At 43.4% G+C, this 21,833-nt stretch overlaps 2 protein-coding genes across 3 annotated transcripts in view; both read left to right on the forward strand.

The window, feature by feature from the left end:
- The first annotated feature begins 3,054 nt into the window (after positions 1-3,054).
- Positions 3,055-4,361, forward strand: gpr25 (G protein-coupled receptor 25). The gene has a single exon (XM_007894305.2). It carries the CDS (start codon positions 3,055-3,057, stop codon positions 4,183-4,185), a length of 1,131 nt encoding a protein of 376 aa, XP_007892496.1. The 3' UTR covers positions 4,186-4,361.
- A 16,031-nt stretch (positions 4,362-20,392) lies between these two features.
- The window catches only part of inava (innate immunity activator), a 39,012-nt gene continuing 37,571 nt past the window's right edge, over positions 20,393-21,833 (forward strand). For both annotated transcript variants that reach the window (XM_007894245.2, XM_007894248.2), the window contains exon 1: positions 20,393-20,517. The gene's annotated coding sequence lies outside the window, so the exon portion shown is untranslated. The remainder of the gene's footprint in view (positions 20,518-21,833) is intronic.

Consider the following 21,833-nt stretch of genomic DNA (forward strand, 5'->3'; position numbering starts at 1 on the left):
TACTTATCTGAATCTAGCAAGGACTGAAGAATCCTAACAGTACAGAAGTACACTTGAAAGAAGAGCTGCTTTATTAAGAGATCCTTTCATGCAAAAACATTTGTAATTTATACAGACATTATTTCTGGAGCTAAATAAAATGGTGTCTTCTTTAGGAATATGTCAGATATTTGCAGTTTCTGACATTGCTAACTTTGCAAAGTTTCCATTGCAAGTGACTGTTCAGATGTCTTAATTACTTTGCCCTCAAGATCAATTGCAGAAAGTTACTGATGCACCATTAAACACTTTGGTTAACATTGTGGAGAAATATCTCAACAGACTTCAATCTGTGTATCTGAAAATCTAGTTTACATTAACTGCACCTACATTTCACTCATTCTCATGTGTTATCTGTGTATCCATGGACTCCATTTGATGTCTAATTTGCCTATGTGTATACTCTTAAACGGGGCTTGGGTCTCTGAATGTGCCAGGCATCCAGCTGACTAAAGATAAACAGCACAGTACGGGGTTGAATACCAAACAAAATTCTTATGTGATGCTAAGTCAGTCAATTCACTTTTCAGTATATTCTGTGAAGCACTTTGAGATGTCTCGAATATATGATAAGGTGCTACATCAAATGCAGAGAACATTATAGATTGTAAATAGATATCTTGAGGCGAGGACAAGATTCCAGTCATAACTATTCTAGCATTTTCTTTACATTAGAGTGAGAAAATTGGATTTCACATAATACTGTTGATTAACACCCTCAAGAGTTAGACTCCAGCAGTACTCCATGTGTAAGTGAGATGCACGGAACTCTCAGTTTGGTTTGTACATGGTGATGAGACACCTGACTGATCAAAGAAACACACAGAAAACTGTTGATTAGAATACCCCAGTGCAGTGTTAGAGGAGTGCTGTATTCATCCTTCAAATGAATTGTTAATCAAGGTCCTGTCTGCTTATTAAGATGAATGATAAAGAATTCATAACATTACTTGGAAAATGTGGGAGATTTTCCTTGGTGTTCTGGGCAACAGTCTTCCAGTTAAATTGGTTATTTACATCCTGACTGTTTGTGGGTCATTGCTGTGTGAAGAAACCCTGCCTGATTTGCCTACAAACAGTCAGTAAACTTTACAATAATAATCATTGCATTTGATATAGTGCATCGTCGAGACGACTCAAAATGCTTCACAGGGTATACTGTAAAATGGAGTGACTGTGCATTTTGTAAGAGAAACTCCAGTTTGCGCTGAGCAATGAACCACAAACAGCTTTAGAGCGAGGAAAAAGGTGTGAAGAGCTTTGAGACATTTCAACATAAAATTAGACGTGAGCAATTGTTATAAAAGCATGCTGATGTGCGGAAATCAACCCTATCACATGATATATTGCACGATCACTTGAGCTGCGTTAAGTAAATATTGTTCCGATTATAAAATTGCACAATAAAGAAAATCCATTTTTTAGGGTTAAAAGGTATTCATGGATAAAATGCAATGTCACTGAGCTGCACAGAGAGTTGATGTTTGTGCATTTACAGGTCAGGCTACACCCAATTGCCAAAGGCAACCAAGGGGTCATGTTATTCTTAAGATCGTTATTCAGGTTTCAACAGAGCACTCGTCCTGAGTTGCATTCACCACTTCCTGTTTTGTAAATCACTGAAGAGCTGCAAAAACAGTTGAAAATTTGTTAAAAATAGTTGTAAAAAGATACAAAGGTATAAGATATGAGTTACGTTACGTTTTAGTTTGAAGAGTCCAAAGGCTACAATTTCAAATCACTCAACAAAAGACTGTTTTTCCACAAACTGTTCTGTTCAGATTCAGTTTTCTGCAATTAGAATAAATCTTTTTTTGTGTCTTGTTGAACGGAGCAAAACATGGGACAGTTTAACAAAAGATACGAAAGTTGTACATATCAAAACAAATGTTGATATTGTAGCTTTCGTTTAAACGTTGCGCTGGAGTGAAAGTTTGTGATTTAATGCAAAACAAAACGATACTTGGATGATTTCCCAATAAACAAAGAGTTCCAGTCAAGGAGTTCTAGTCTAGTTTGACATCAAACACAGTAAATCCTGGGAAGTATTTGAGACATCCCTCCCCCCCCCCCACCTTATTGTGAAAGGCATTCTATCTAATGCAAATATACAAGGATTTTCAAATCAATTGGAAATTGGAGACATGGGACGTCTTTTAGTTATTCCTTTGCCAAAAGCAAAAAAAAACAATTTCAAAAGTTTTGTGAGGTATCGAATTCCTAATCATTCAATGTTAAATTTTGCCAATGGCCGAATTATATATATTCCAAAACTAAACCCCATCCCAATTATGACCTGAACACTTTATCAACCTTAATCTGATCTGGTTAGAATTAGGGCATCACTTGGGCACGAAAACATATTCTCCAAAGTCTTTGCTGGTAGCTTAGCCAGTGGTATGAAGGGGTAATCTTTCTCGTAAGGGTCATGGTATGTGTCTACACAACAACCTACTTGTCACTTTCTAAAGTTTCTTGTTAGTTTTTTACTAAACTATGATCTCTTCCTTTAATTAGGATAGTTCTCTGTCACTAGTCTTGGTGTGGCTTCATCTACTTTATCATAACACGGAGAATTACTCTGTGTTTCAATGTGATATTTCTCGTTTGACTTTACATTTGGTGTGGGTCTTTTAATTCACTTTTCATAAAGCATATTTCAGAACCATCCCTTGTATCTCAAGGTCATTCAAAAGGATCAACCTTGTGGTTTCCCTTCTCTCTTCTGCATCCTGTAAGCGTAGCCTCTCAACCAACCAAGCGATGGGTTAACTTTACCGCCTTCCCTTTATAAAACGAGCCCACATTTGAAGCTGTTACAGAGGCTTTCGTTTGCATTGTCTCAAACACAGAGCAATCAATCGCCTCCGACTTGTTTGCAAAGTCTGGACAAATTAAGTTGTGCCTTCGGTTGAACCTTGTCACATCAAGTGCTTCAACAAGGGAAATTTTCAATTCATTGAATCCCTTTCCAGTTTGGGTTTAGAGTGAGAAAGAAACAGGGTGTAACAGAGAATGGCAACCAACACTACCATCTCCAACCCCACTAGCTATTATGACTACGACTATGTGGATGATGATACAGAGGCGGTGGACTGTATTCATGAATTTGAACCTTGGGCTAACGTTTCTATCTCTGCTGTCTACGCTTTAATCTTCATCATTGGTTTCTTTGGCAACTTGTTCGTCATCATAGTTACGAGCTTCAAGCAGACAACCAGGAGACCTGTGGATACCTTTGTGATCAATTTGGCTGTGGCAGATTTGGTGTTTGTCTTGACTTTGCCTTTCTGGATAGTGTCGACCGGCAATAACCATGACTGGATCTTCGGGAGTGAAGTCTGCAAGATAAGCAGCTACATCATTGGCGTCAACAGGTATTCCAGTATCTTCTTCCTCACCTCAATGAGCGTTGACCGCTATCTCTCCATCGTGAAGCTTCTGGATTTCAGGCACTTGAGAACCCAGAGACACGCGATCAAGATCTGTGCTCTTATCTGGATCGGTTCGCTGGTGTTGGCCATTCCTTCCGCCTATTTCAGGAAACTCATCCTGACAAATAAGTCTTATTGTGTCGATGACAAGAGCTCTCAATTTTTCCGCGGTTTCAGCCTGGCTTCCATCTGCATCACCTTCGGTCTTCCGGTCATCATTATCGTGTTCTGCTACTGCTCCATTCTGGTCAGGCTGCGAGATCATTACGACCAGGCCAAGAAGACTTTCCAGAGGCGAGAAAACTCCCTGAAGATTGTGGTGGCCATTGTGTTGACTTTCGTTCTGTCCTGGTTGCCCTTCAACGTTCTCAAAGCTGTGGACCTGTATTTGCAATCTGAGGGCATCATCCCAAACTGCGCGCTTTCCCAGGCCATCAGCCAAGGCTTGGTCATCGCGTCTTGCTTGGCTTTCGTGAACAGCTGCATGAACCCCATCATTTATATCTCCCTGGACAGGCACTTCAGACGGAGAGCTGCCTGCCTGGCTAATTACTTCTTTAGGGGCACTAGGAGTCGAGCCAGTAGCATTTCATCGACATCTGCTGGGAGCATCGCAACACTTAAAGCTCTGAGGTGGCCTTCACTCTCACAGTCAGAAGCCTCTCGAAATATCAATGGAATGAGTCAGAAACGTTCCACAAATGCGTACTAAATAACAGACAAGAAACAGCCAGCAAATGCCAACTGAATAACAGACAGAAACAGCCAGCAAATGCCACCTAACTCGCAGACAGATCTTAACAAACCCAAACCAATTTCTGTGCAGTTTGTGTTTGAAGTTTCTCCAAACTTCTCTTCCTCTTTTTTTCGGCACAATCGTAAAACCCTTTGACCAGATGGAATGATCTGGTCAAAGAACAATTTTCGTCTTTGCTTCATAAGAACGCAACATTTTAATGAATGTCTTAAAAATCATATCGCATATGTACACAGCTGCTTGTTAGCTCTACAGCTTTTGATGCTTTGAATAAAGGTCAATCAGAAATTATTCTTAAACTTTTCTGGATCCTTTTTGTTTCTGTTGTTGCTGTTAACTGACAAACTTTAAGAATTCCCCTGAGCTTACAATCAAAAAACAATAAATCAAACTAAAGAGGTGAGGACAAACATAGGTTTTTCCCCTTACGCTGTTTTACTTGCCGCTGTTGGTTGCTCTTATTTGCAAGTTCTAAATTGAATATCTCACCTTTACCCCAGGAATGTGTAATCCAGAAAAGCAGCATTGGAATGAGTAACACTCACGTCCAAACAAAAGCAAAAGTCGTAAGAGTCTGTGAAAAACACAGAATCGCTTCTTCTTAGTTGCACAGTTCCATAGAGGTGGCAATTTTGCCCAAGCGTTTACTCTGTTTTTTGGGGTCAGCCGGGCGTCTGGCACATGCAGAAACCCATCGCCACACTTGAGAGTATCCAAACCAAACTGAGATTTCCACGCATCCCACCAACACGTGGAAATCCCAGAGATGGACTGTTAGAATGGAATGCGCACTCTCTCCCCCTGGAGGGATGTATCCTGGTTACCTAATTCCAGAAAGTATTAGGCACAGGTTGGCAAGAGCCAAGGATTGGGGGGGGACCCCAGAGTGTGCGATGGGGTTAATTGCTGGAGTTACACAGGCACCACAGCTGAAACTATTGTTTTTTCCCAATTCCCATACCATCACAAGGACATTGAAAGACAAGTGGGTGAAAACAGTTAAAGTGCCACCCTGATTGCCCTTGGTTGCAAGCTAAAAATACCCACCTAGTAGGTAAGAATGAAAGGTTAGAAATGAAATTATTCCTAAATTGAGTCACTCTGGATCAGAAGTTCAGATTCACGTCCGGGCTGCAGCTATCAAAAATTGCCGCAAAACTAAAATGACTGTGAATGGATACTTTTAAACCATGAGATTTGCTTTCTGTGATTTCAAAAGAAAAAAACGCTGCAAATTACTGTTAACTTACTCGCCTCAAATTTATCAGAAGTGAAGGAAATAAATGCGACAGACAGTTGAACGTCGTCTAGTTGGAGCAAATCAAGACTATATAAAATCCTCGCAATTATTAGACAAACATCTAATTTACAATTATACATTTATGTTTCGCCCACAAAATATATAGTCGATTCACTTTATAGCATATCCTGTGAAGCGCTTTGAGACATTTTGAAGACATGATAAGGCGCTGTATCAAATGCAATGATGATTATTATTATAAACTCAAGTTAGACATCAGCGTTGAGATCATTTTCAGTTGGAAAAGAAATTATGGATCTATTATCCAGGTTTTTGTTGAATTCAATTAATCCAACCTGTGGCTAATATTATAATCTCTGGAAATGAGTAAAGCAAGGTGCGTCCCACCAGGGAAAATATTAATAATAATCCTAGCGCTTTTCACGTCTTCGAGCCGTTTCAAAGCGCTTCACTGTAAAGTGAAATGATTGTATATTTGTGAGCGAAGCGCAGTGGCCAATTGCCTACAGCAGTGTCCCACAAGCAGTGACCAACTTCTTACTGGGACTATTATCAAGAGTGTGGAGTAAGGAAACTTGTCCAGGGTTTCGCCCTGCTGGGAATTGAACCCAGGTCTCTCGTTTGCGAGGCGAGTGTTCTAACTGTCCTGTAGCTCAGTGGTTAGAGCACTCGCTTCACAAGCGAGAGATCTGGGTTCAATTTCCAGCAGGGCGAAACCTCGGGCAAGTTTCGTTACTCCACACGCCTGATTATAATCCTTCAAAAAAAAAACAATAATACAATTGGTCACTTCAATCCACGACTGTTCGTGGGACACTGCTGTGCGCAATTGGCTGCCGCGTTTCGCCCACAAATATACAGTCAGTTCACTTTGCAGTGAAGCGCTTTGAAACCTGTCGAAGATGTGAAAAGCGCTATATCAAATGCAAGGATTATTATTAATATTTTCCCTGGTGGGACGCACCTTGCTTTACTCATTTCCAGAGATTACAATATTAGCCACAGGTTGGATTTATTGAATTCAACAGGAACCTGGATAATAGATCCATAATTTCTTTTCCAACTGAAATGATCTCAACGTTGATGTCTAACTTGAGTTTATAATAATAATCATCATTGCATTTGATACAGCGCCTTATCATGCCTTCAAAACGTCTCAAAGTGCTTCACAGGATATACTATAAAGTGAATCGACTATATATTTTGTGGGAGAAACATAAATGCATAATTATAAATCAGATGTTTGTCTTATAATTGCGAGGATTTTATATAGTCTTGATTTGCTCTAAATGCACGACGTTCAACTGTCTGTCGCATTTATTTCCTTCACTTCTGATAAATTTGAGGCAAGCAATTTAACAGTAATTTGCAGCGTTTTTTTCTTTTCAAATCACAGAAGGCAAATCACACGGTTTAAAAACAAATATACAAATATACAGTCAATTCACTTCACAGTGTATTCTGTGAAGCGCTTTGAGACGTCTAGAAGATGGGAAAAAGCGCCATATCAAATGCAAGGATTATTATTATTATTATTATTAAATGCTGAGCTACATGACTCCGCTTTACAGGAAAGAGGTCACATTCCATTCCAGACACAGGTTAATCCAAACCAAACTGTTTGAAGGCAACACACATATGTGGAACTTTCAGTCTGGTTTGGATACCCTTAACCATGGTACTCGATCACTAAAAATCAGAATACTATATCCAACTTGTTTTGGTCAGGCAGGTGTCTGACATGTTTGGAAAACAAGTTCAATATAGTATTATAATATTTGGTGATTGAGTGCTTTGCAACCATTGAAATTCGCATCAATAAGTGTTTGCATATGTAAATTCAAACATACATATTCTCAACTCTTAAACATAATGAAGTGAAAGCATACTGCACATTTTCTGAACAGAAGAAGAGCAATTCGGTTATTTCAGCAGATATCAACAGCAAGTGCGAATGGAGAAACGTTCCAAACATTTCCGATTACTTTTGACTTCGAAAATTCAGCGTTGAACCAAAACTGCTTGGAACAATACAAATACCGTAATAAATAAGTGAAGAGAACTATTGCCCTGTTTGCTTTCATTGTAGCACAAAGCATACCCTCTTGTGGTCACAAAAGCGTATTGCCGTCACATATTGCATGTCTGCACGAACACACTGCAAAGTAAAATTCTTTCGATTGATCTATTTTCGGATTTGAACAGCAGTAAATGTTCCCCAGACACCATTAAGGTCTACGCTGTCAATCTCTGCACTTTTATCGTTTGCTCATTCATGACTATTTTGAAGGTACGCAAAAAACACAGTGTGATACAGAACAACAACAAAATTACATTTATAGAGCGCCTTTCACGTCAGGAGGACGTCCCAAGGCGCTGGACAGGCAGAGAGGTGGGAGGGCGACTGAAGGCACGATCGAAGAGGAGGGTCTTGAGACCCGCCTTGAAGGAGGCAAGGGAGGAAGGCAAGGCGAAGGGACTGTGGGGTGGAGTTCCAGGGTGTGGGGGCAAAGAGGCTGAAAGCCCGGCCACTGATGGTAGGGAGGGTCAGGCGGGAGACATGGAGCAGACCGGAGCCCGCTGAACGGAGGGAGTGGTCAGGTTGGTAGGGAGTCAGTAGGTCAGAGAGGTAGGCGGTGGCAAGGTCATGGATGGCCTTGAAAGTGAAGACGAGGATCTTGAACTCGATCTTCTGGGGGATGGGGAGCCAGTGGGGTCGGGCGAGGGTGGGAGTGATGGGGTCACGGAGCCCAGTGCGCGAGAATACACGAGCTGCAGAGTTTTGGCTGATCTGCAGCTTGTGAAGGGTAGAGTTGGGAAGGCCGATGAGGAGGGAGTTCCCGTAATCGTTTATATTGAACTTGAGAGGGTTCATTATAAACCACTTTTAAAGCAACAACAACAACAACAACAACCAATTGCATTTATACAGCACTTTTCCCATCGGGAGAACATCCCACGGCATTAGGGGTTTGCACCTGAGCTGTGGGTTGGGATCAGAAAGCGGGTGGAGGACAAGGGAGGTGGAGGAGGGAAGATGACCGAAGGCGCGGTCGAAAAGGAAGGTCTTGAGACAGGTCTTGAAGGAAGCAAGGGAGGGGGAGAGGCAGAGGGGCTATGGGATGGAGTTCCAGAGGGTGGAGGCAGAAAGGCCGAAGGCACGACCTTATTATTATTATTATTATATACATGACTTTTCTTTAAAAGTTTTTAAAATCTAATTGAAATCTAAATCTACGGTATTCTATTCTGATGACAAACCACCCAGTAGGACTTGGGAGGGGCAGCCAGTCACCTCACTTGATTCCTCTCATCTACTGCAAGCCAAAGCCCCAATGGGTAGGGTGGAACTCACTGGGTAAGCAGTAGGAAGTCATCGTAATGCAGGCTATGCAGTTTCAGTTGGTAAAACTCCAACAGTAGCTCAATATGCACTCTCTGGTCGGTAGGTGTTGGCTCTCCCCAACCTGCAACTAATACTCTCCAGAATTAGGTGTGTTGCCTTAGGAAGAAGGTGCAAATTCTTTTCTAGACTCAGGAAAATTTGTATGTGCGTCATGTCGAACTCTAAGTCTGGTTTATATACTCTGTACGCCCGGTGGTGATTTTCCACACATGTGACAGACATCTGACTGACCAGTAAAATGTTGAAATGATTTAAGACTTAGATTTGCCTATTGCCCAATCCTGCCACCTATTGGTAAATTGTTCAACTCCAGAAACAACTGGTAACCGATTTCAAGTAAAATGATTCGCATTAAACAAATACTAATCCTCGCATTTGATGTGTAGCTCCTTTCACGTTGGGAGGACGTCTCAAAGCACTATCGCAGGATTTACTGCAAAGTGCTTTTTTTTCGTAAATGGGCATTACAGACATTTTGCAACACAACTATGTCCCACAAACAGGCTGGTGTCTGCCCTGTAATTGCCCTTTGCAACTCTAAACTTGTGTCTTCTTGTTCTACTGTTTTAGTGCCCCTTAAAATATTGTTCTGTTTCAATCCCATTTATAATGAGAAGTCCCCTTCCGAGCCTCTTCTAAAGACTGAAGAATCCCAGCTCGTCTAATAGTTGCTCTGCCTCGCTCCCAAAGACCCGTCTCAAGACCCTTCTCTTCAACCGTGCCTTCCGTCACCCGAGTGAAAGAAACATCACTCTTTTCTTCGGATGAGTTGGGGTGGTGTGGAGGATGGGGTGTTCAAAACACAGCCGCAATCGCTTTCGAACGAAACAAAATACGAACCAAAGTAAAAGGATGGAACCCTTACCTTAGACAGAGAAAGTCGAAATAGAGAGAGAGAGAGAGACAGAGAGCACGAGAGAGCGATGGAGGCGGGTCCGATTCTCCTGTTGGGGCAAATGTAGCCGGATCTCAGCAACACGGCATTGCTTCCGCAACCGTGAATTTCATTAGAACTACAGTCACAGCGTAGCCCGGGTGAAACTGGTATAACATGTCGTTATGGGTGGTTATAAGCTAGTGCCCTTAAGTACTTCTCAGGGGTAAGGGTGGTTGGGTGCCCCAAAACCGTTACTCTGATAGTACCACTTTTCACATCCAATCAAAATGAAAGCCGAGTTAATAGTCCCTTTTTTCCGTTCCATAAAAGGGTGACCCCTTGACCCTTACAGTAGCAGTGAAACCAACTGATTGCCGGTTACTCATATTCGCTCTAGAATGCGGTGCTCGCTGTGCTGTTCCCATACACTCATACGGCAACGAGGGCTGCATTTAATGAGTACAGGAAGTGGTGAAAACCTTTGCAGAGCCCACAAACCATACGCACCATCCGCGATCAAATATTTTCTCACGCTCGGAATGACAAGCTCAGAAACTCGCCACTGAGTGAAATCAAGGCCCGGAATCAGCGCTGGAGTTCTTGTAGCTCAGTAGTTGGAGCACTCTAGAGACCTGGGTTCGATTCCCGGCAGGGCAAAACCTTGGGCAGGTTTCCTTACTCCGCACGCCTAATAATAATCCCTCAAGAAAAAGAAAAATAATAAATTGTTTACTTCAATCCACGACTGTTTGTGGGGACGCTGCTGTGCGCAATTGGCTGCCGCGTTTCGCCCACAAATATACGGTCAATTCACTTTACAGTGTGCTCTTTGAAGCGCTTTGAGACGCCTAGAAGACGTGAAAAGCTCTATATCAAATGCAAGGATTATCATTCATTATTGGCAGTTATTAAACTGCGATGAGAAATATCCAAAGCCCATTCTTGTGGGGTGAGTAGGGTTAGGGTTGGTGGTGGTCTAACGTGAGGGTTTGCAAAGGGTTTGGAAACAACAAATTCTGGATGTATCATGGTCGAGTTTCTGGCACTCTGCCCTCGGAATTTTGAGTCCCGTAAAACCAGCATCCGAGCGGAATTTCCAGCTGCGAAACATCGGGATTCTGGATTCCCTACTTGTCAATCCTTCCAGAATTTTGCAAAATAGAGCTCAGGAGAATCACAGATTCACAAAATCGCACAGCACAGAAGGAGGCTATTCAAGAAGTTGGACTACAGGCACGATGTAGTCCAAGACTGTCAATGAAGTTGGACTACAGGCACAATGTAGTCCAAGACTGTCAATGAAGTTGGACTACAGGCACGATGTAGTCTCTTCAGTTTCTATTTCCATTGGGACTTCCTCACAACAAGGGGCTAAAAGTGCTGCTTTGTGATGGGCTTAGAACCGTTAAACAGAAACTTTGCCGTTAACTGCAGCCCTGCATCGTACGGTGACATTTGTCAGATTGACTGCAATGTACTGTGGCTACTAGGATTCCCCATTTATTGGTTTGCTACTCTGGAGTCGCTATCAGTGAATCCCATTGACTGGCTCTCATCGACAGTGGTGGAACAACACACACAGCTTGTACTGTGTTTAGACTGGATGTTGCGTGGCCAAGACTATGGAACAGGCTTCCTAGGGAGACAGTGGAAGCAGAAAATGTAATCTGTTTCAAGAACAAATTAGATAGATTTTTGCTGGAAAATAATATATTGGTGTATAGTTTGGGACGGGACATGTCAAGCGACTGCCAGGATGGTGGAAGGCGAACTAGATGGACCTTGGTCTTCTTTCGCCTGGCAAATCCTTATGTTCTTATGACTGGTTATTAATATAGTCGTTCACTGTGTGAATAATTGAAGTTTTATAGCAATTTGGTTGGATGGGGGGTGGGGGGTGGGGGGGGGAAGGAGGGGGAACTGAACAGAGGACGTGAACGTGAGTGGGAATGAGAAACCATCAGAACAAAATGTCACGTGCACCCCAGATGTATTTTGTTTTCAGAAAAAACACTTTCTGTACCAGAATTTCCTATTGAAGTTGGTGAGCGAAATATGCTTTGGGGTCGGTAGGGTTAACAACAGCACCAATCTGGGCAGCTGTAACTCCACATTTACTTTCTCCCACAGGCAGACACACACACACACACACACACACACACACACAGCGTCCTGCGAGCACATTCACCCCCCCTTTTGCTAACCGACAACAGCAATTCACACTTCTACACAGAGCACCTTTCACGTCGGGGGAGGTGGGGGGATGGGGGGTGGGGGGGGTGGCGGATGGGGTGGGTGAATAAGACCCCTCAAAGAGCTTCGCACCGCTGACTGCAGTGAGGGGGGCCAAAGTCGAACAAAAGCGCGGACAGAAAAGGCTAGATATGAGGGGGTGAGGCGGAGGGGCTCTGGGACGGAGTTCCAGAGAGCGAGGGAGCAAGAGTGGCTGAGGGCTCGATCGGACTGGGATGGCTGCTGGTAGCTGCACGAAAGAGTTCAGCAAAGCAGTTCTAATTGTAGCCGTAGTGTTACAACCAGGATCACTAAACAGGAAGCCGTTTGAGGTATTTGCACCCACACCATCTGCAGATCAGACTGCGATTGCTGCAGTGTAGTGATGCCTTCACTGCAAAGTCTGGCACCAGACTGGCCTTTCCTTCCAGTCAGTTTAGTGTTACTAATACACTCGAAAGTACACCTTGGCTGATTATTTACATACGTGGTATTGAAAAGCACAATCATCTCAACAATGTGCAGCAGAGTGTCAGGAACACAATCACTGGGTAAAAATAAAAAAGGGTCTTTTGGTTCACGCTTAGCATTTCTGCTTTCACCCTCTTTTTTAAAGTAAATCCGAATAAACGACACGTTACTGGCAGTATCTCGTAACAATTTCCTGGGCATTAACAGTCACTGTTCGTGATATCCTCCATTAATTAGTGCCAGGGAGACGGAGTTTAAACAAAAACAGAGGGAAAGTGAGTCAAAGTTTTAGGTCTACGACCCTTTATCAGATAGAGCTTAAAACCTGACTGACATAAGAAATGCTTCAGGCTATTCTTTTTGTATCCTAAAATAACTACGGTTATGATTTAAAACAAGATGTTATTAGATAATTAAAGATAGGTGACGCGGAATTCATTACCCCAGTGTCAGCCTGGCTCAGTCGGTAGCACTCAGTTGCCTCTGAATAAGAAGATTGTGGGTTCAACAACAACAAAATTACATTTGTAAAGCGCCTTTCACGTCGGGAGGACATCCCAAGATGCTGGGATCAGTGTTTCGGACCCGAGCTGGGGGTCGGGATCGGGGAGGGTGGGGAAGGAGGGCGACCGAATGCACGGTCGAAGAGGAGGGTCTCGAGACGGGTCTCGAGGCAAGCGAGGGGGCGAGACGGAGGGAGCGCGGGATGGAGTTCCAGAGGCCGGGGGCAGAATGGCTGAAGGCCCGTCTGCCAATGGTGGGCCGGGTGAGGCAGGGGGCCGTGAAGCAGGCCGGAGCCAGCTGAGCGGAGGGAGCGGGTAGATGGATAGGGAGTTAGGCACAATGCCGCTTTGGCACTTTGAACTCAGTCTCGGCTGACACCTCAACACTGTGCCAGGGGAGTGCTGCACTGTCAGAAGTCGTATCTTTCTGATGAGACATTGAACTGGGGTCGTGTCCGCCTGTTGAGGTGGGCCTCAAAGATCCCAGTGCGCTGTTCAAAAAGCGAAGGTAAGTCTCTCCCAATGTGCTGGCCACCAAACCCCTCGGTAAAATTGATCATTCACTTGTGGAAGATAACTTATGCGGAGATTGGCTGCTGCGTCCGCCTATAAAATACACAGTCATTACGACTTACAGTAAAATCCTGTGAAGATCTTCGAGATATTTCGCTGATGCGATAAGGCGCTGCATCAAATGCAAGGATTATTAGTAACATTTCCCATTCAGCCAAATGTTAGCCAAATCTCTCCATCTGTTAACCCTAAGCAGAACAAACAGCACGCACACCACCGCCCTTATTTATGGCCATCTCTGCCCAGGATCCAGAATGGAACTCATTTTGTTTTAAAACACAAGAGAAAGAAAGAAAAAAAAAGACATTTATCTAACAAAACACCTGCCGATTCACGAATCGGACACTCTTTTGGGTCGTTTTTATGACCCAAAGCAAGAAGCGCACACTGGGACCTGAAGTACGGCACCTCGGCCTGTATTGTAAAGAGCAGCTGTCGTTACTGACAAACACACCCTGAAGTCGTCAAAGTGGCAGTTGTGCTGATTTAAGGCGGATGGTGCTGTGAATTTGGTTTATTTTTACAAATGTATCAGCTGCTATGGTGAGCTTCACCGCTTGAACGATGCCGTTGTAAATCACTGTGAGTGAAACAGGGATTTTCACGTCACTTTTGGAAGCCCAACTTCTTTCTTTTTAACTTAAATATAGAGTCGAATTGCCTTCCGCTCTCACACAGAGTATCGGCTGAGAGACTCAGCAAAGGCACTTGTTTGGTATATTGGGTCTCCAGAGATAAGCAAGGCACTCGGAATGCAAATTTTCCACAAGGACTCCACTGCCGACAGAGGAAAAACAAGGAAATGCCTCGTCTTTGCAAACGTACACAAAGGCGAGGAAACAAAACCATCTGTCCTTTGATTCCACAGTCACTGAATGAGTCACAGGAAATTCACCAGTTTTGTTGCTCTGAATAGCAAACCTCAATACTAAAGGAACATCTACAAATATAAGCCCCCACCCCCTCCCCAACACACACACACTTTAAACTGATTCGAAAAGCACACTATCTGCATTCAGGTTTCAACAACACTATTTAAAGGAACGAAATGCACTTTCTCAAGGCACTGAATGGTCTAGAATCAACAAACAAGAGGACCTGGGTTTGATTCCTGGGCAGGGCAAAACGTTGGGCAAGTTTCCTTACTCCACATGCCTCTGTTTACCTAGAAGTAAGTAGGAACCCAGTTGTTAGTCAATTGACGGATCACTTTTCTGGGGCTAATAATTCCTTAAAACATTTTTTTTAATATTGGTCACTCAATCCACGACTGTTTTGTGGGCAATTGGCTGCTGCGTTTCGCCCACAAGGTATACAGTCAATTCACTTTACAGCATATTCTGTGCAGCGCTTTGAGATGTCTCAAAGACGTGATAAGGCGCTATATCAAATGCAAGGATTATTATTACTATTAAGGTGCACAGCATAGAAGGACGCAGTTTTGAATCACAATCCGGTGCTGAGAGCACTGATCTCAGTCAGCGCTACAATTACCCTCATTGGCTCTGGGCTGGGAGGAGAAATCAGTCAGGGTTTATTTGCCTGTGAAAAGTGGCACATATACGGGTATTGTTTTACAAAATATGATCGCCCTGCTCAATGGTGAAATTGCAGAAGCTGGTAACACAGCAAAATTGTACGTGTAGATAACAGCCTCACACTGTTGGTCTCGAAGATAGCTCCTTCTTTTGCGGGTGTTTTGTCACTTCAAACCAAGTTCTCTGACTTCACTGTTTAAAGTAACACGGTGTGGGGAGGGGGAAGGGTAGGGGGCAAAAGAACTGTCCCTGGCCCAGTCAATGTGATAGTAAAACAAATGAATCACAAATGGACTTGAACACCCAGATTCATGTCGGACTTACTGTACTGTGTCTGTTCGAACTTTCTACTAATAATATTGATGTTTGCCGTATCACAACGAAACATCTCAAAGCACTTGACATGATGAGTTTTATTTTTTTCAAGTGTAGATGACTGTCGTTCAATAGATAGACACAGCAGCTAATGAAAGGAACGACAGATTCATCTGTATTTTGAAGAAGGTTAACCAGACACTGGGAAAAGTTCCTGCTCTATTAAATAGTTAGAATGGGATCTTAATGCCGTTTGAAACTACCAGAACAGTCAAACAGGACTTCTCTTTAGCTTTCTGCAATGAACCTCTGAGAATGTAGCTCTATCTCTCTCTCTCTGTACTAAAACCCTCCTCTTCGACCATCCCATCGGCCGCCACCCCTTCCCCTCCCCTCCCTTCTCCCCCCGTGACCCGAGCTCGGGTCTGAATTCCTGTACACCGTCCAGCGCCTTGAGACATTCTCCCAACGTGAAAGGCGCTATACAAATGTAATCTTGTTGTTGTTGTTGTTGTTGTTGTTGTTGTAGTACTGCACCAGATTATAAACTCAAATCCTGGTGTTTGGTCTCAAAGTCACAAATATTTGAGCCAGGACAATATCAGCCAAATCAACACACTTGCGATAAATAACCACGGCTGCTGATAAAAGTGTGTTTCACAGCAAAACAATCCAGAATATATATTGTAGAGCAAACATAGCAGAGGCTCATTCACTCAGGAGAACTTGTGCAAAGGTGAAACTGAACACTTTTCACCCAAACTCCAGACAGACTGGCTCCAACACATCAATCACTCAATCAAGAGTTCCCAGGTGCTCCTCTATAAAGACTGCACAGTATTTAGTTTCCTTATTCCTATATCAAGTCCTGTACAGTATCACTTTATATCTGAGATTACAGTCGAGCACGAAAAAATAAAATTCACGAGCGTCGCATCCAAATACACGCATCGGGTTTGTGTTTAAAAAGCATTTTAATGTAAGCCCAATCTAATAAAAGGAAGAATAATACTTCGTTCTGTATTCATTTATAAGGCCACAGTGGTGAAGTATTATATTTGCAGTTGCTCTCTCTCTCTCTCTCTCGCTCCCTTCTCTCTCTCATTGCTGGGAAGTTGAAAGAAAAGTTTTTTTTATTAAAAAAAAATGTAAATGTTTCTGTTTAGTTCCAGTGCGAAGGTTCTTAGTCTCAGCAATGTGAGACTCTTGTGTCTTCAGAACGGATTTTAAATGAACTGGAATGAAATTAACTGCTGGGGCAGAGGCACTGGAGCTCTGATCTGCACTGCTGGAGAGACTGTTACATACCTAAGCTTTATACACCCCACAGGAATCAGGTTCACTCGCTCCCCCTCAATTCCAGAGACACTGACAAAGCTGGGGGCAATGGAGCATACTCCAGCCCGGGATTGTCATGGAATCCAAGTTGTCGGAGAACAAAGCAATCTTCTGGCACAAGATTCTGCGTGGGTTGTTGGGTGTCTAAGCGCTCCGAGACGCGTCAAGGGCACTACATAAATGTAGTCCTTAATTACATAATCAATTGTTGTCCTTAATCACATAATCAAGGGCATCGATTAACACCAAGCTGCGAATTTTGTTTGTGGATTGTCAACCCGGTTTGTAGATTAGACGTTTTGACTGCGCACAGCAGCGTCCCACTTTGTTACGTGTTTCAACCTGATTGAAATACCCAATTAGATATGCGCAATTGCCTGCCACGTTTCGCCCACAAAATGCACAGTCAATTCACTTCACAGTATATTCTGTGAAGCGCTTTGAGACGTGTCAACGAGGTGATAAGTCGCCATATCTAATGCCGGGATTATTATGGTTATTATTATTACTATTATCACGTGCCTTTGCTGCCGTGATTCGTGCCACCAACCTACCATCCGGATGATGGCAAGACGAGAAAAGAGAAAAACAAACTGGTTCTGGACAGAACGAAAAGTTCTGGGTCTACACCTACAGCTCCTCTATATCAAAAAGACAGGCCCCACACACCAGCTGATATCCCAATTGATGTGAAAAATATTATTTGCAAAGAGCATTAACAGTAGTGGAGGTTGCCTAATAACGTTGGATTTCCAGTTGAGTTTCACTCATGGAGAAAATGCGCCGAATCTCTTGTTAAGTCGAACAAAAATGTTCCAAAGTAAGTGTTCAAATCCGCTTGAAAATGCTTGACTGCGTGTTATACGGTGCAGGGAGCCTGGCGTTACAGCTAACAGCTGAGAATGATTCACACGTCAGGCTGATTGAATCTCTGGATAAATGATACGGTCAACACAAGCTATGGGAGCCTTTGAATTCTATTTTATTCACCATTTTTCATTGTTACGCATCTCAACTCCAGTCATCGTATTGTATGTGCCCAGTTTAAAATACGTTGCAATAAATAGTGAGGTGGTGATCCGGGAATACAAGTAAAGATTTTCTTTGTACAATGACTTGCCCTTAACCGAAAATGCTGAATGCTGAATCGTGCAGTGTTTAATTAGCGCCTTCAAAGCACGTCTCCAAACCCTCCTCTTCGACCGTGCATTTGGCCACCTCCCTACCCCTACCCTCCCCGTCCTCCACTCCCGTCACCCCCCACCCCGATCCCAACCCGCCTGCTCGTGTCCAAATCCCTGACCGTCCAGCCGTTGGGACGTCCTCCCGACGTGAAAGGCCCTTTGCAAATGCAATTTGTTGTTGTTGTTGCTGCATGTTCGCAGAAAGCGGAAATCATTTGAATTCGACCATATCGGCAACGTTCATCAGAAAAGGGCTGGGTACAGGGTGTTCACAAAGTCCTGTTACCCCTGCGTGGTTTTTTTACAGACAACAACTGAAACGTGTGGAAGAATGATGCTAATTGTATTTAGAAGTACTTCATTATATTCAGTTACAAGCGTTTAACTTTATTTAGACGTCCAGTGGATGGCTGTGAGTGACCGCCATCATTTTCACGGCAGATAATGAGATAATGATCCGTCATCATGTTCGACGTGACATCAAAATGCATCTTTGACAGCTTGAATCAGTTCCTCTGTCGTCTCTTATCGGGGTGGGGGGGAGTGGGGGGGGGGGTTGGTGAGTAAGAGAACAACCTGTGCATTGACCACCAGTGTTTGAGAGATATGGTGATTTTTAATCATAAAGTGAAGGTAACACATTACGTAACTAAAGAGAACATTTTTAGGCAAGTTTATAAAGTCTGATGAATTCGGAAAAATTGAATTCAATGTGTTTTGTGTACTTTCAAAGTCTACGTCAAGCAATACGATGAATAAAAATGATTAACTATGAGGATAATTCATGTTTCTAAAGCTGGAACAGAAGATCGAGAGCTGCCGGTGAAGCGTGAGATTCAGCCAAGCTCTTAAAAGCTGGAAAGTTTATGTCTTTAACAAAGAAAGCGTTAAACGGCAATTAATTCATTTGTCATCCAGTTCCTCCGCAAGAAAATTTTAACATCATTTCTGGCGTTTGTTCTATTAACAAAAACAAAGTTTTAGGTTACACGGAAAACTGCTGGGTGTCCTGGCAATTATTTGTGTTATTGCAAATGAAGCGTTCTGGCAATTGGCTGGTTGGACCTCTGGAAGGAATGCAAGCTCTTGCCATGCATTAATGCCCCCTTCTTCCTCCTCCTCCATTCCCACCCCCCCCACCCCACCCACCCCCCACCTCCGACATTCTCTTGACCATTTGGCATGCTGTGATTATCTGTCGAGATACAATAGATGTATCAAAGGTCCTCGCTCTCTCGATGTGATAGGACTGCGATTTGCAGTCTCCCCGAGCTTGTCAGCCTGGCTCTGTGGTCGCGTTCTCGCCTCTGAGTCAGAAGGCTGTGGGTTCGAGCCCCACATCGCGACTTGGAAGCGCGTCAATGCGGGGAACGCCGCTGTGCACGATTGGCTGCCCCGTTTGTCCCACAAAATACACAATCGATTCACTTTACGGTGTATTCTGTGAAGAGCGTCGAGACGCGATAAGGCGCTATAGCAAATGCAAGGATAATTATTATTATTATCATCATCATCGTCAAGGTGCTCGCTCTCTCGACTCGACGGTTCGACAGGAGTCCGTGACGCTACCGCTGGGCGATGGGCGCGAACGTTGTCGTCGTTGCTGTTGACTGCGACTTCCAGTTGTCGCAAGATCAGCGCCTCGGGACGTCCTCTTGACGAGAAAGGCGCCAGATAAATGTGATTTATTGTCGTCGTTGTCGTCGTTGTCGCTGTTGTTGTGGTTGTTGCGGCAACAACCGTGACCACCACCACCACCACCCTCGGAGCGCGAGGACAGAAGTTCCGTGAAATCCTCCTCCGGAGAGAGAGACGAGAGAGGGAGAGAGAGAGAGTTGCAGTGTTGTGCAGGAGACAGGCAAACGCTGTAACTTTTCGAAACTCGTCGACTGATTCCTTCACAAAACCGCTCACCCGCTTCCTCCGCTCACACTCACAGCCCCGGGATCGCGGTGACAGACACCTTTGCACCAAAAAAAAATCTGCTTCCATACCGTTCTTCACACAAAAAAAAACTTTCTTCTGGGAATCGAAGAGGGCTATTTGAAAAGGGGGCGGTGGCGGTGGTGATAGGAGGTGGTGGTGGGGGGGGGGTGTAGAACAACTTCTTCCCCCCCACCCCAGGGGACTTAAGTGCTGCTTGAAGGAACCCATTCGATCAATGAGTTTCTGCTCTTTGTGGAACAAAGGACTTTTTTTGGCACAGAGAGAGAGAGAGAGAGAGACCATTTTGCAGCTCGTGTTTCAATCAAACGACTCTTTCTGGTGCTCGGCAGAGGGCTTTGGACAGAATAGTTGGGGCAGTTTTGCTTTGGGTTTGGCTTTGTTTTTTAAGTGCGCAGTTCGGTAACAGAACATGAGTAGCTGAACACATTGCTAACACCCACCCACCCCCTCTCAGCCAGCCCCTCTGTTCATACATGGCACATCCCAAAGACAGATGTCCTTAGAAGCACACCAGTTGGGATGCAGCAGATGAACAACTGGGTGGTAGAATGCCTTCACTCAGTGATGTGAGCGTGGAGCTCTTGGAAAGTCACGAGAGTTCACAGCAAAACTTTATTTCAACTGACTTCACACGCACATCAGGTAAGTGTTGCTGCTGCGAGGGATTTCCACTGTAAGGTACACTTTCTTGTAAAGGCAGATGTGTTTCTGAGGCTCTGTTTCTCTCTCGCTCTCTCTTTCTCTGTTTGTAACTGTGGAAGTCTGAAAGCACAAGATTGCACGATAGTGTTATTTTGTGAGACATCTGGCTTGAGACTGGAGCTTTTCAGAAGTTGCAAAATCCTTGCAGAGAACTCCTTCCACGTGTGTGTTTGTCAACAGATGTGCAGCCAATTCAGCAGTTCTGCACAGCTCTGTAAAATAAATCCCAGATTGGAGATTACATTTAAGACCGTTTTAAGGTTTCGCTCTTAAGCACAATAGCCTTTTGTCCTTTCTCAGTGACTGTTCATTACGGGTGAGATTTGGCTTGGCTGAAATCTTAATGCAACAGAAAAATGTCAGCAAACCTGACCCTATGAAATGCCCTGAAGTCATATCACATGAATGGTTTACATATAATACTACAGCATCAGTGGATGGTAAACCTCATTGCATTCACTATAAGGGCACTTTTAAGAACCAATGAGGCACTGCCAGCAGTTTTGCTAACAGGAATCTTTCTCACATTGAGGGTGGATAATGACATTTTACCCTCATTTCTGGTAAAATCTCAACCTCTTTGATGAACTGTCTCATGCCCAGGCTCATGATTTTTAATCCAGAGCCAAATAAGTTTGTTAGTACTTTATTTTGCTGTGCGCAATTGGCTGCCGCATTCGCGCACAAATATACAGTCAATTCACTTTACAGTGTGTTCTGTGAAGCGCTTTGGGACGTCCTCCCGACGTGAAAAGCGCTATATCAAATGCAAGGATTATTATTATTATTATTATTATATCAAATGCAAGGCTTATTATTATTATTACTTGGTTCTGAAAATCACAATTTGGCTATGGAATCAGTGCCTTTACCATCAGACATCCCAGGTAACTTGTTTCCTTAATGTATGTTTACTTTCCTTATGTCTTACTGTTTCCTAGATGTATTTCTAAGATAAAAGATTTTAATTGTTTTTCTCGTAGCTAACTTTTATGTTCATGAACTTTTTGATGCAAGTGGTGATGACAATAGTCATAATAATAATAATCTTTACATTTGATATAGCACCTTATCACATTGTTGAGGCTTCTCAAAGTGCTTTGCAGAATATACTGTAAAGTTAATTGACTGTATATTTTGTGGGGGAAATGCAATATATAGACAGGGTCCTCTACAATAACAACAATATACAGAGAAGGTCCTATCGGGCATTTCAAGATGATTACAAGATTCTTAGCGATGTCCAAATGTGCTAG

This window comes from Callorhinchus milii, unplaced genomic scaffold (genome assembly GCF_018977255.1).
Source record: "Callorhinchus milii isolate IMCB2004 unplaced genomic scaffold, IMCB_Cmil_1.0 Scaffold19, whole genome shotgun sequence".
In the NCBI taxonomy this organism is placed as follows: Eukaryota; Metazoa; Chordata; class Chondrichthyes; order Chimaeriformes; family Callorhinchidae; genus Callorhinchus; species Callorhinchus milii.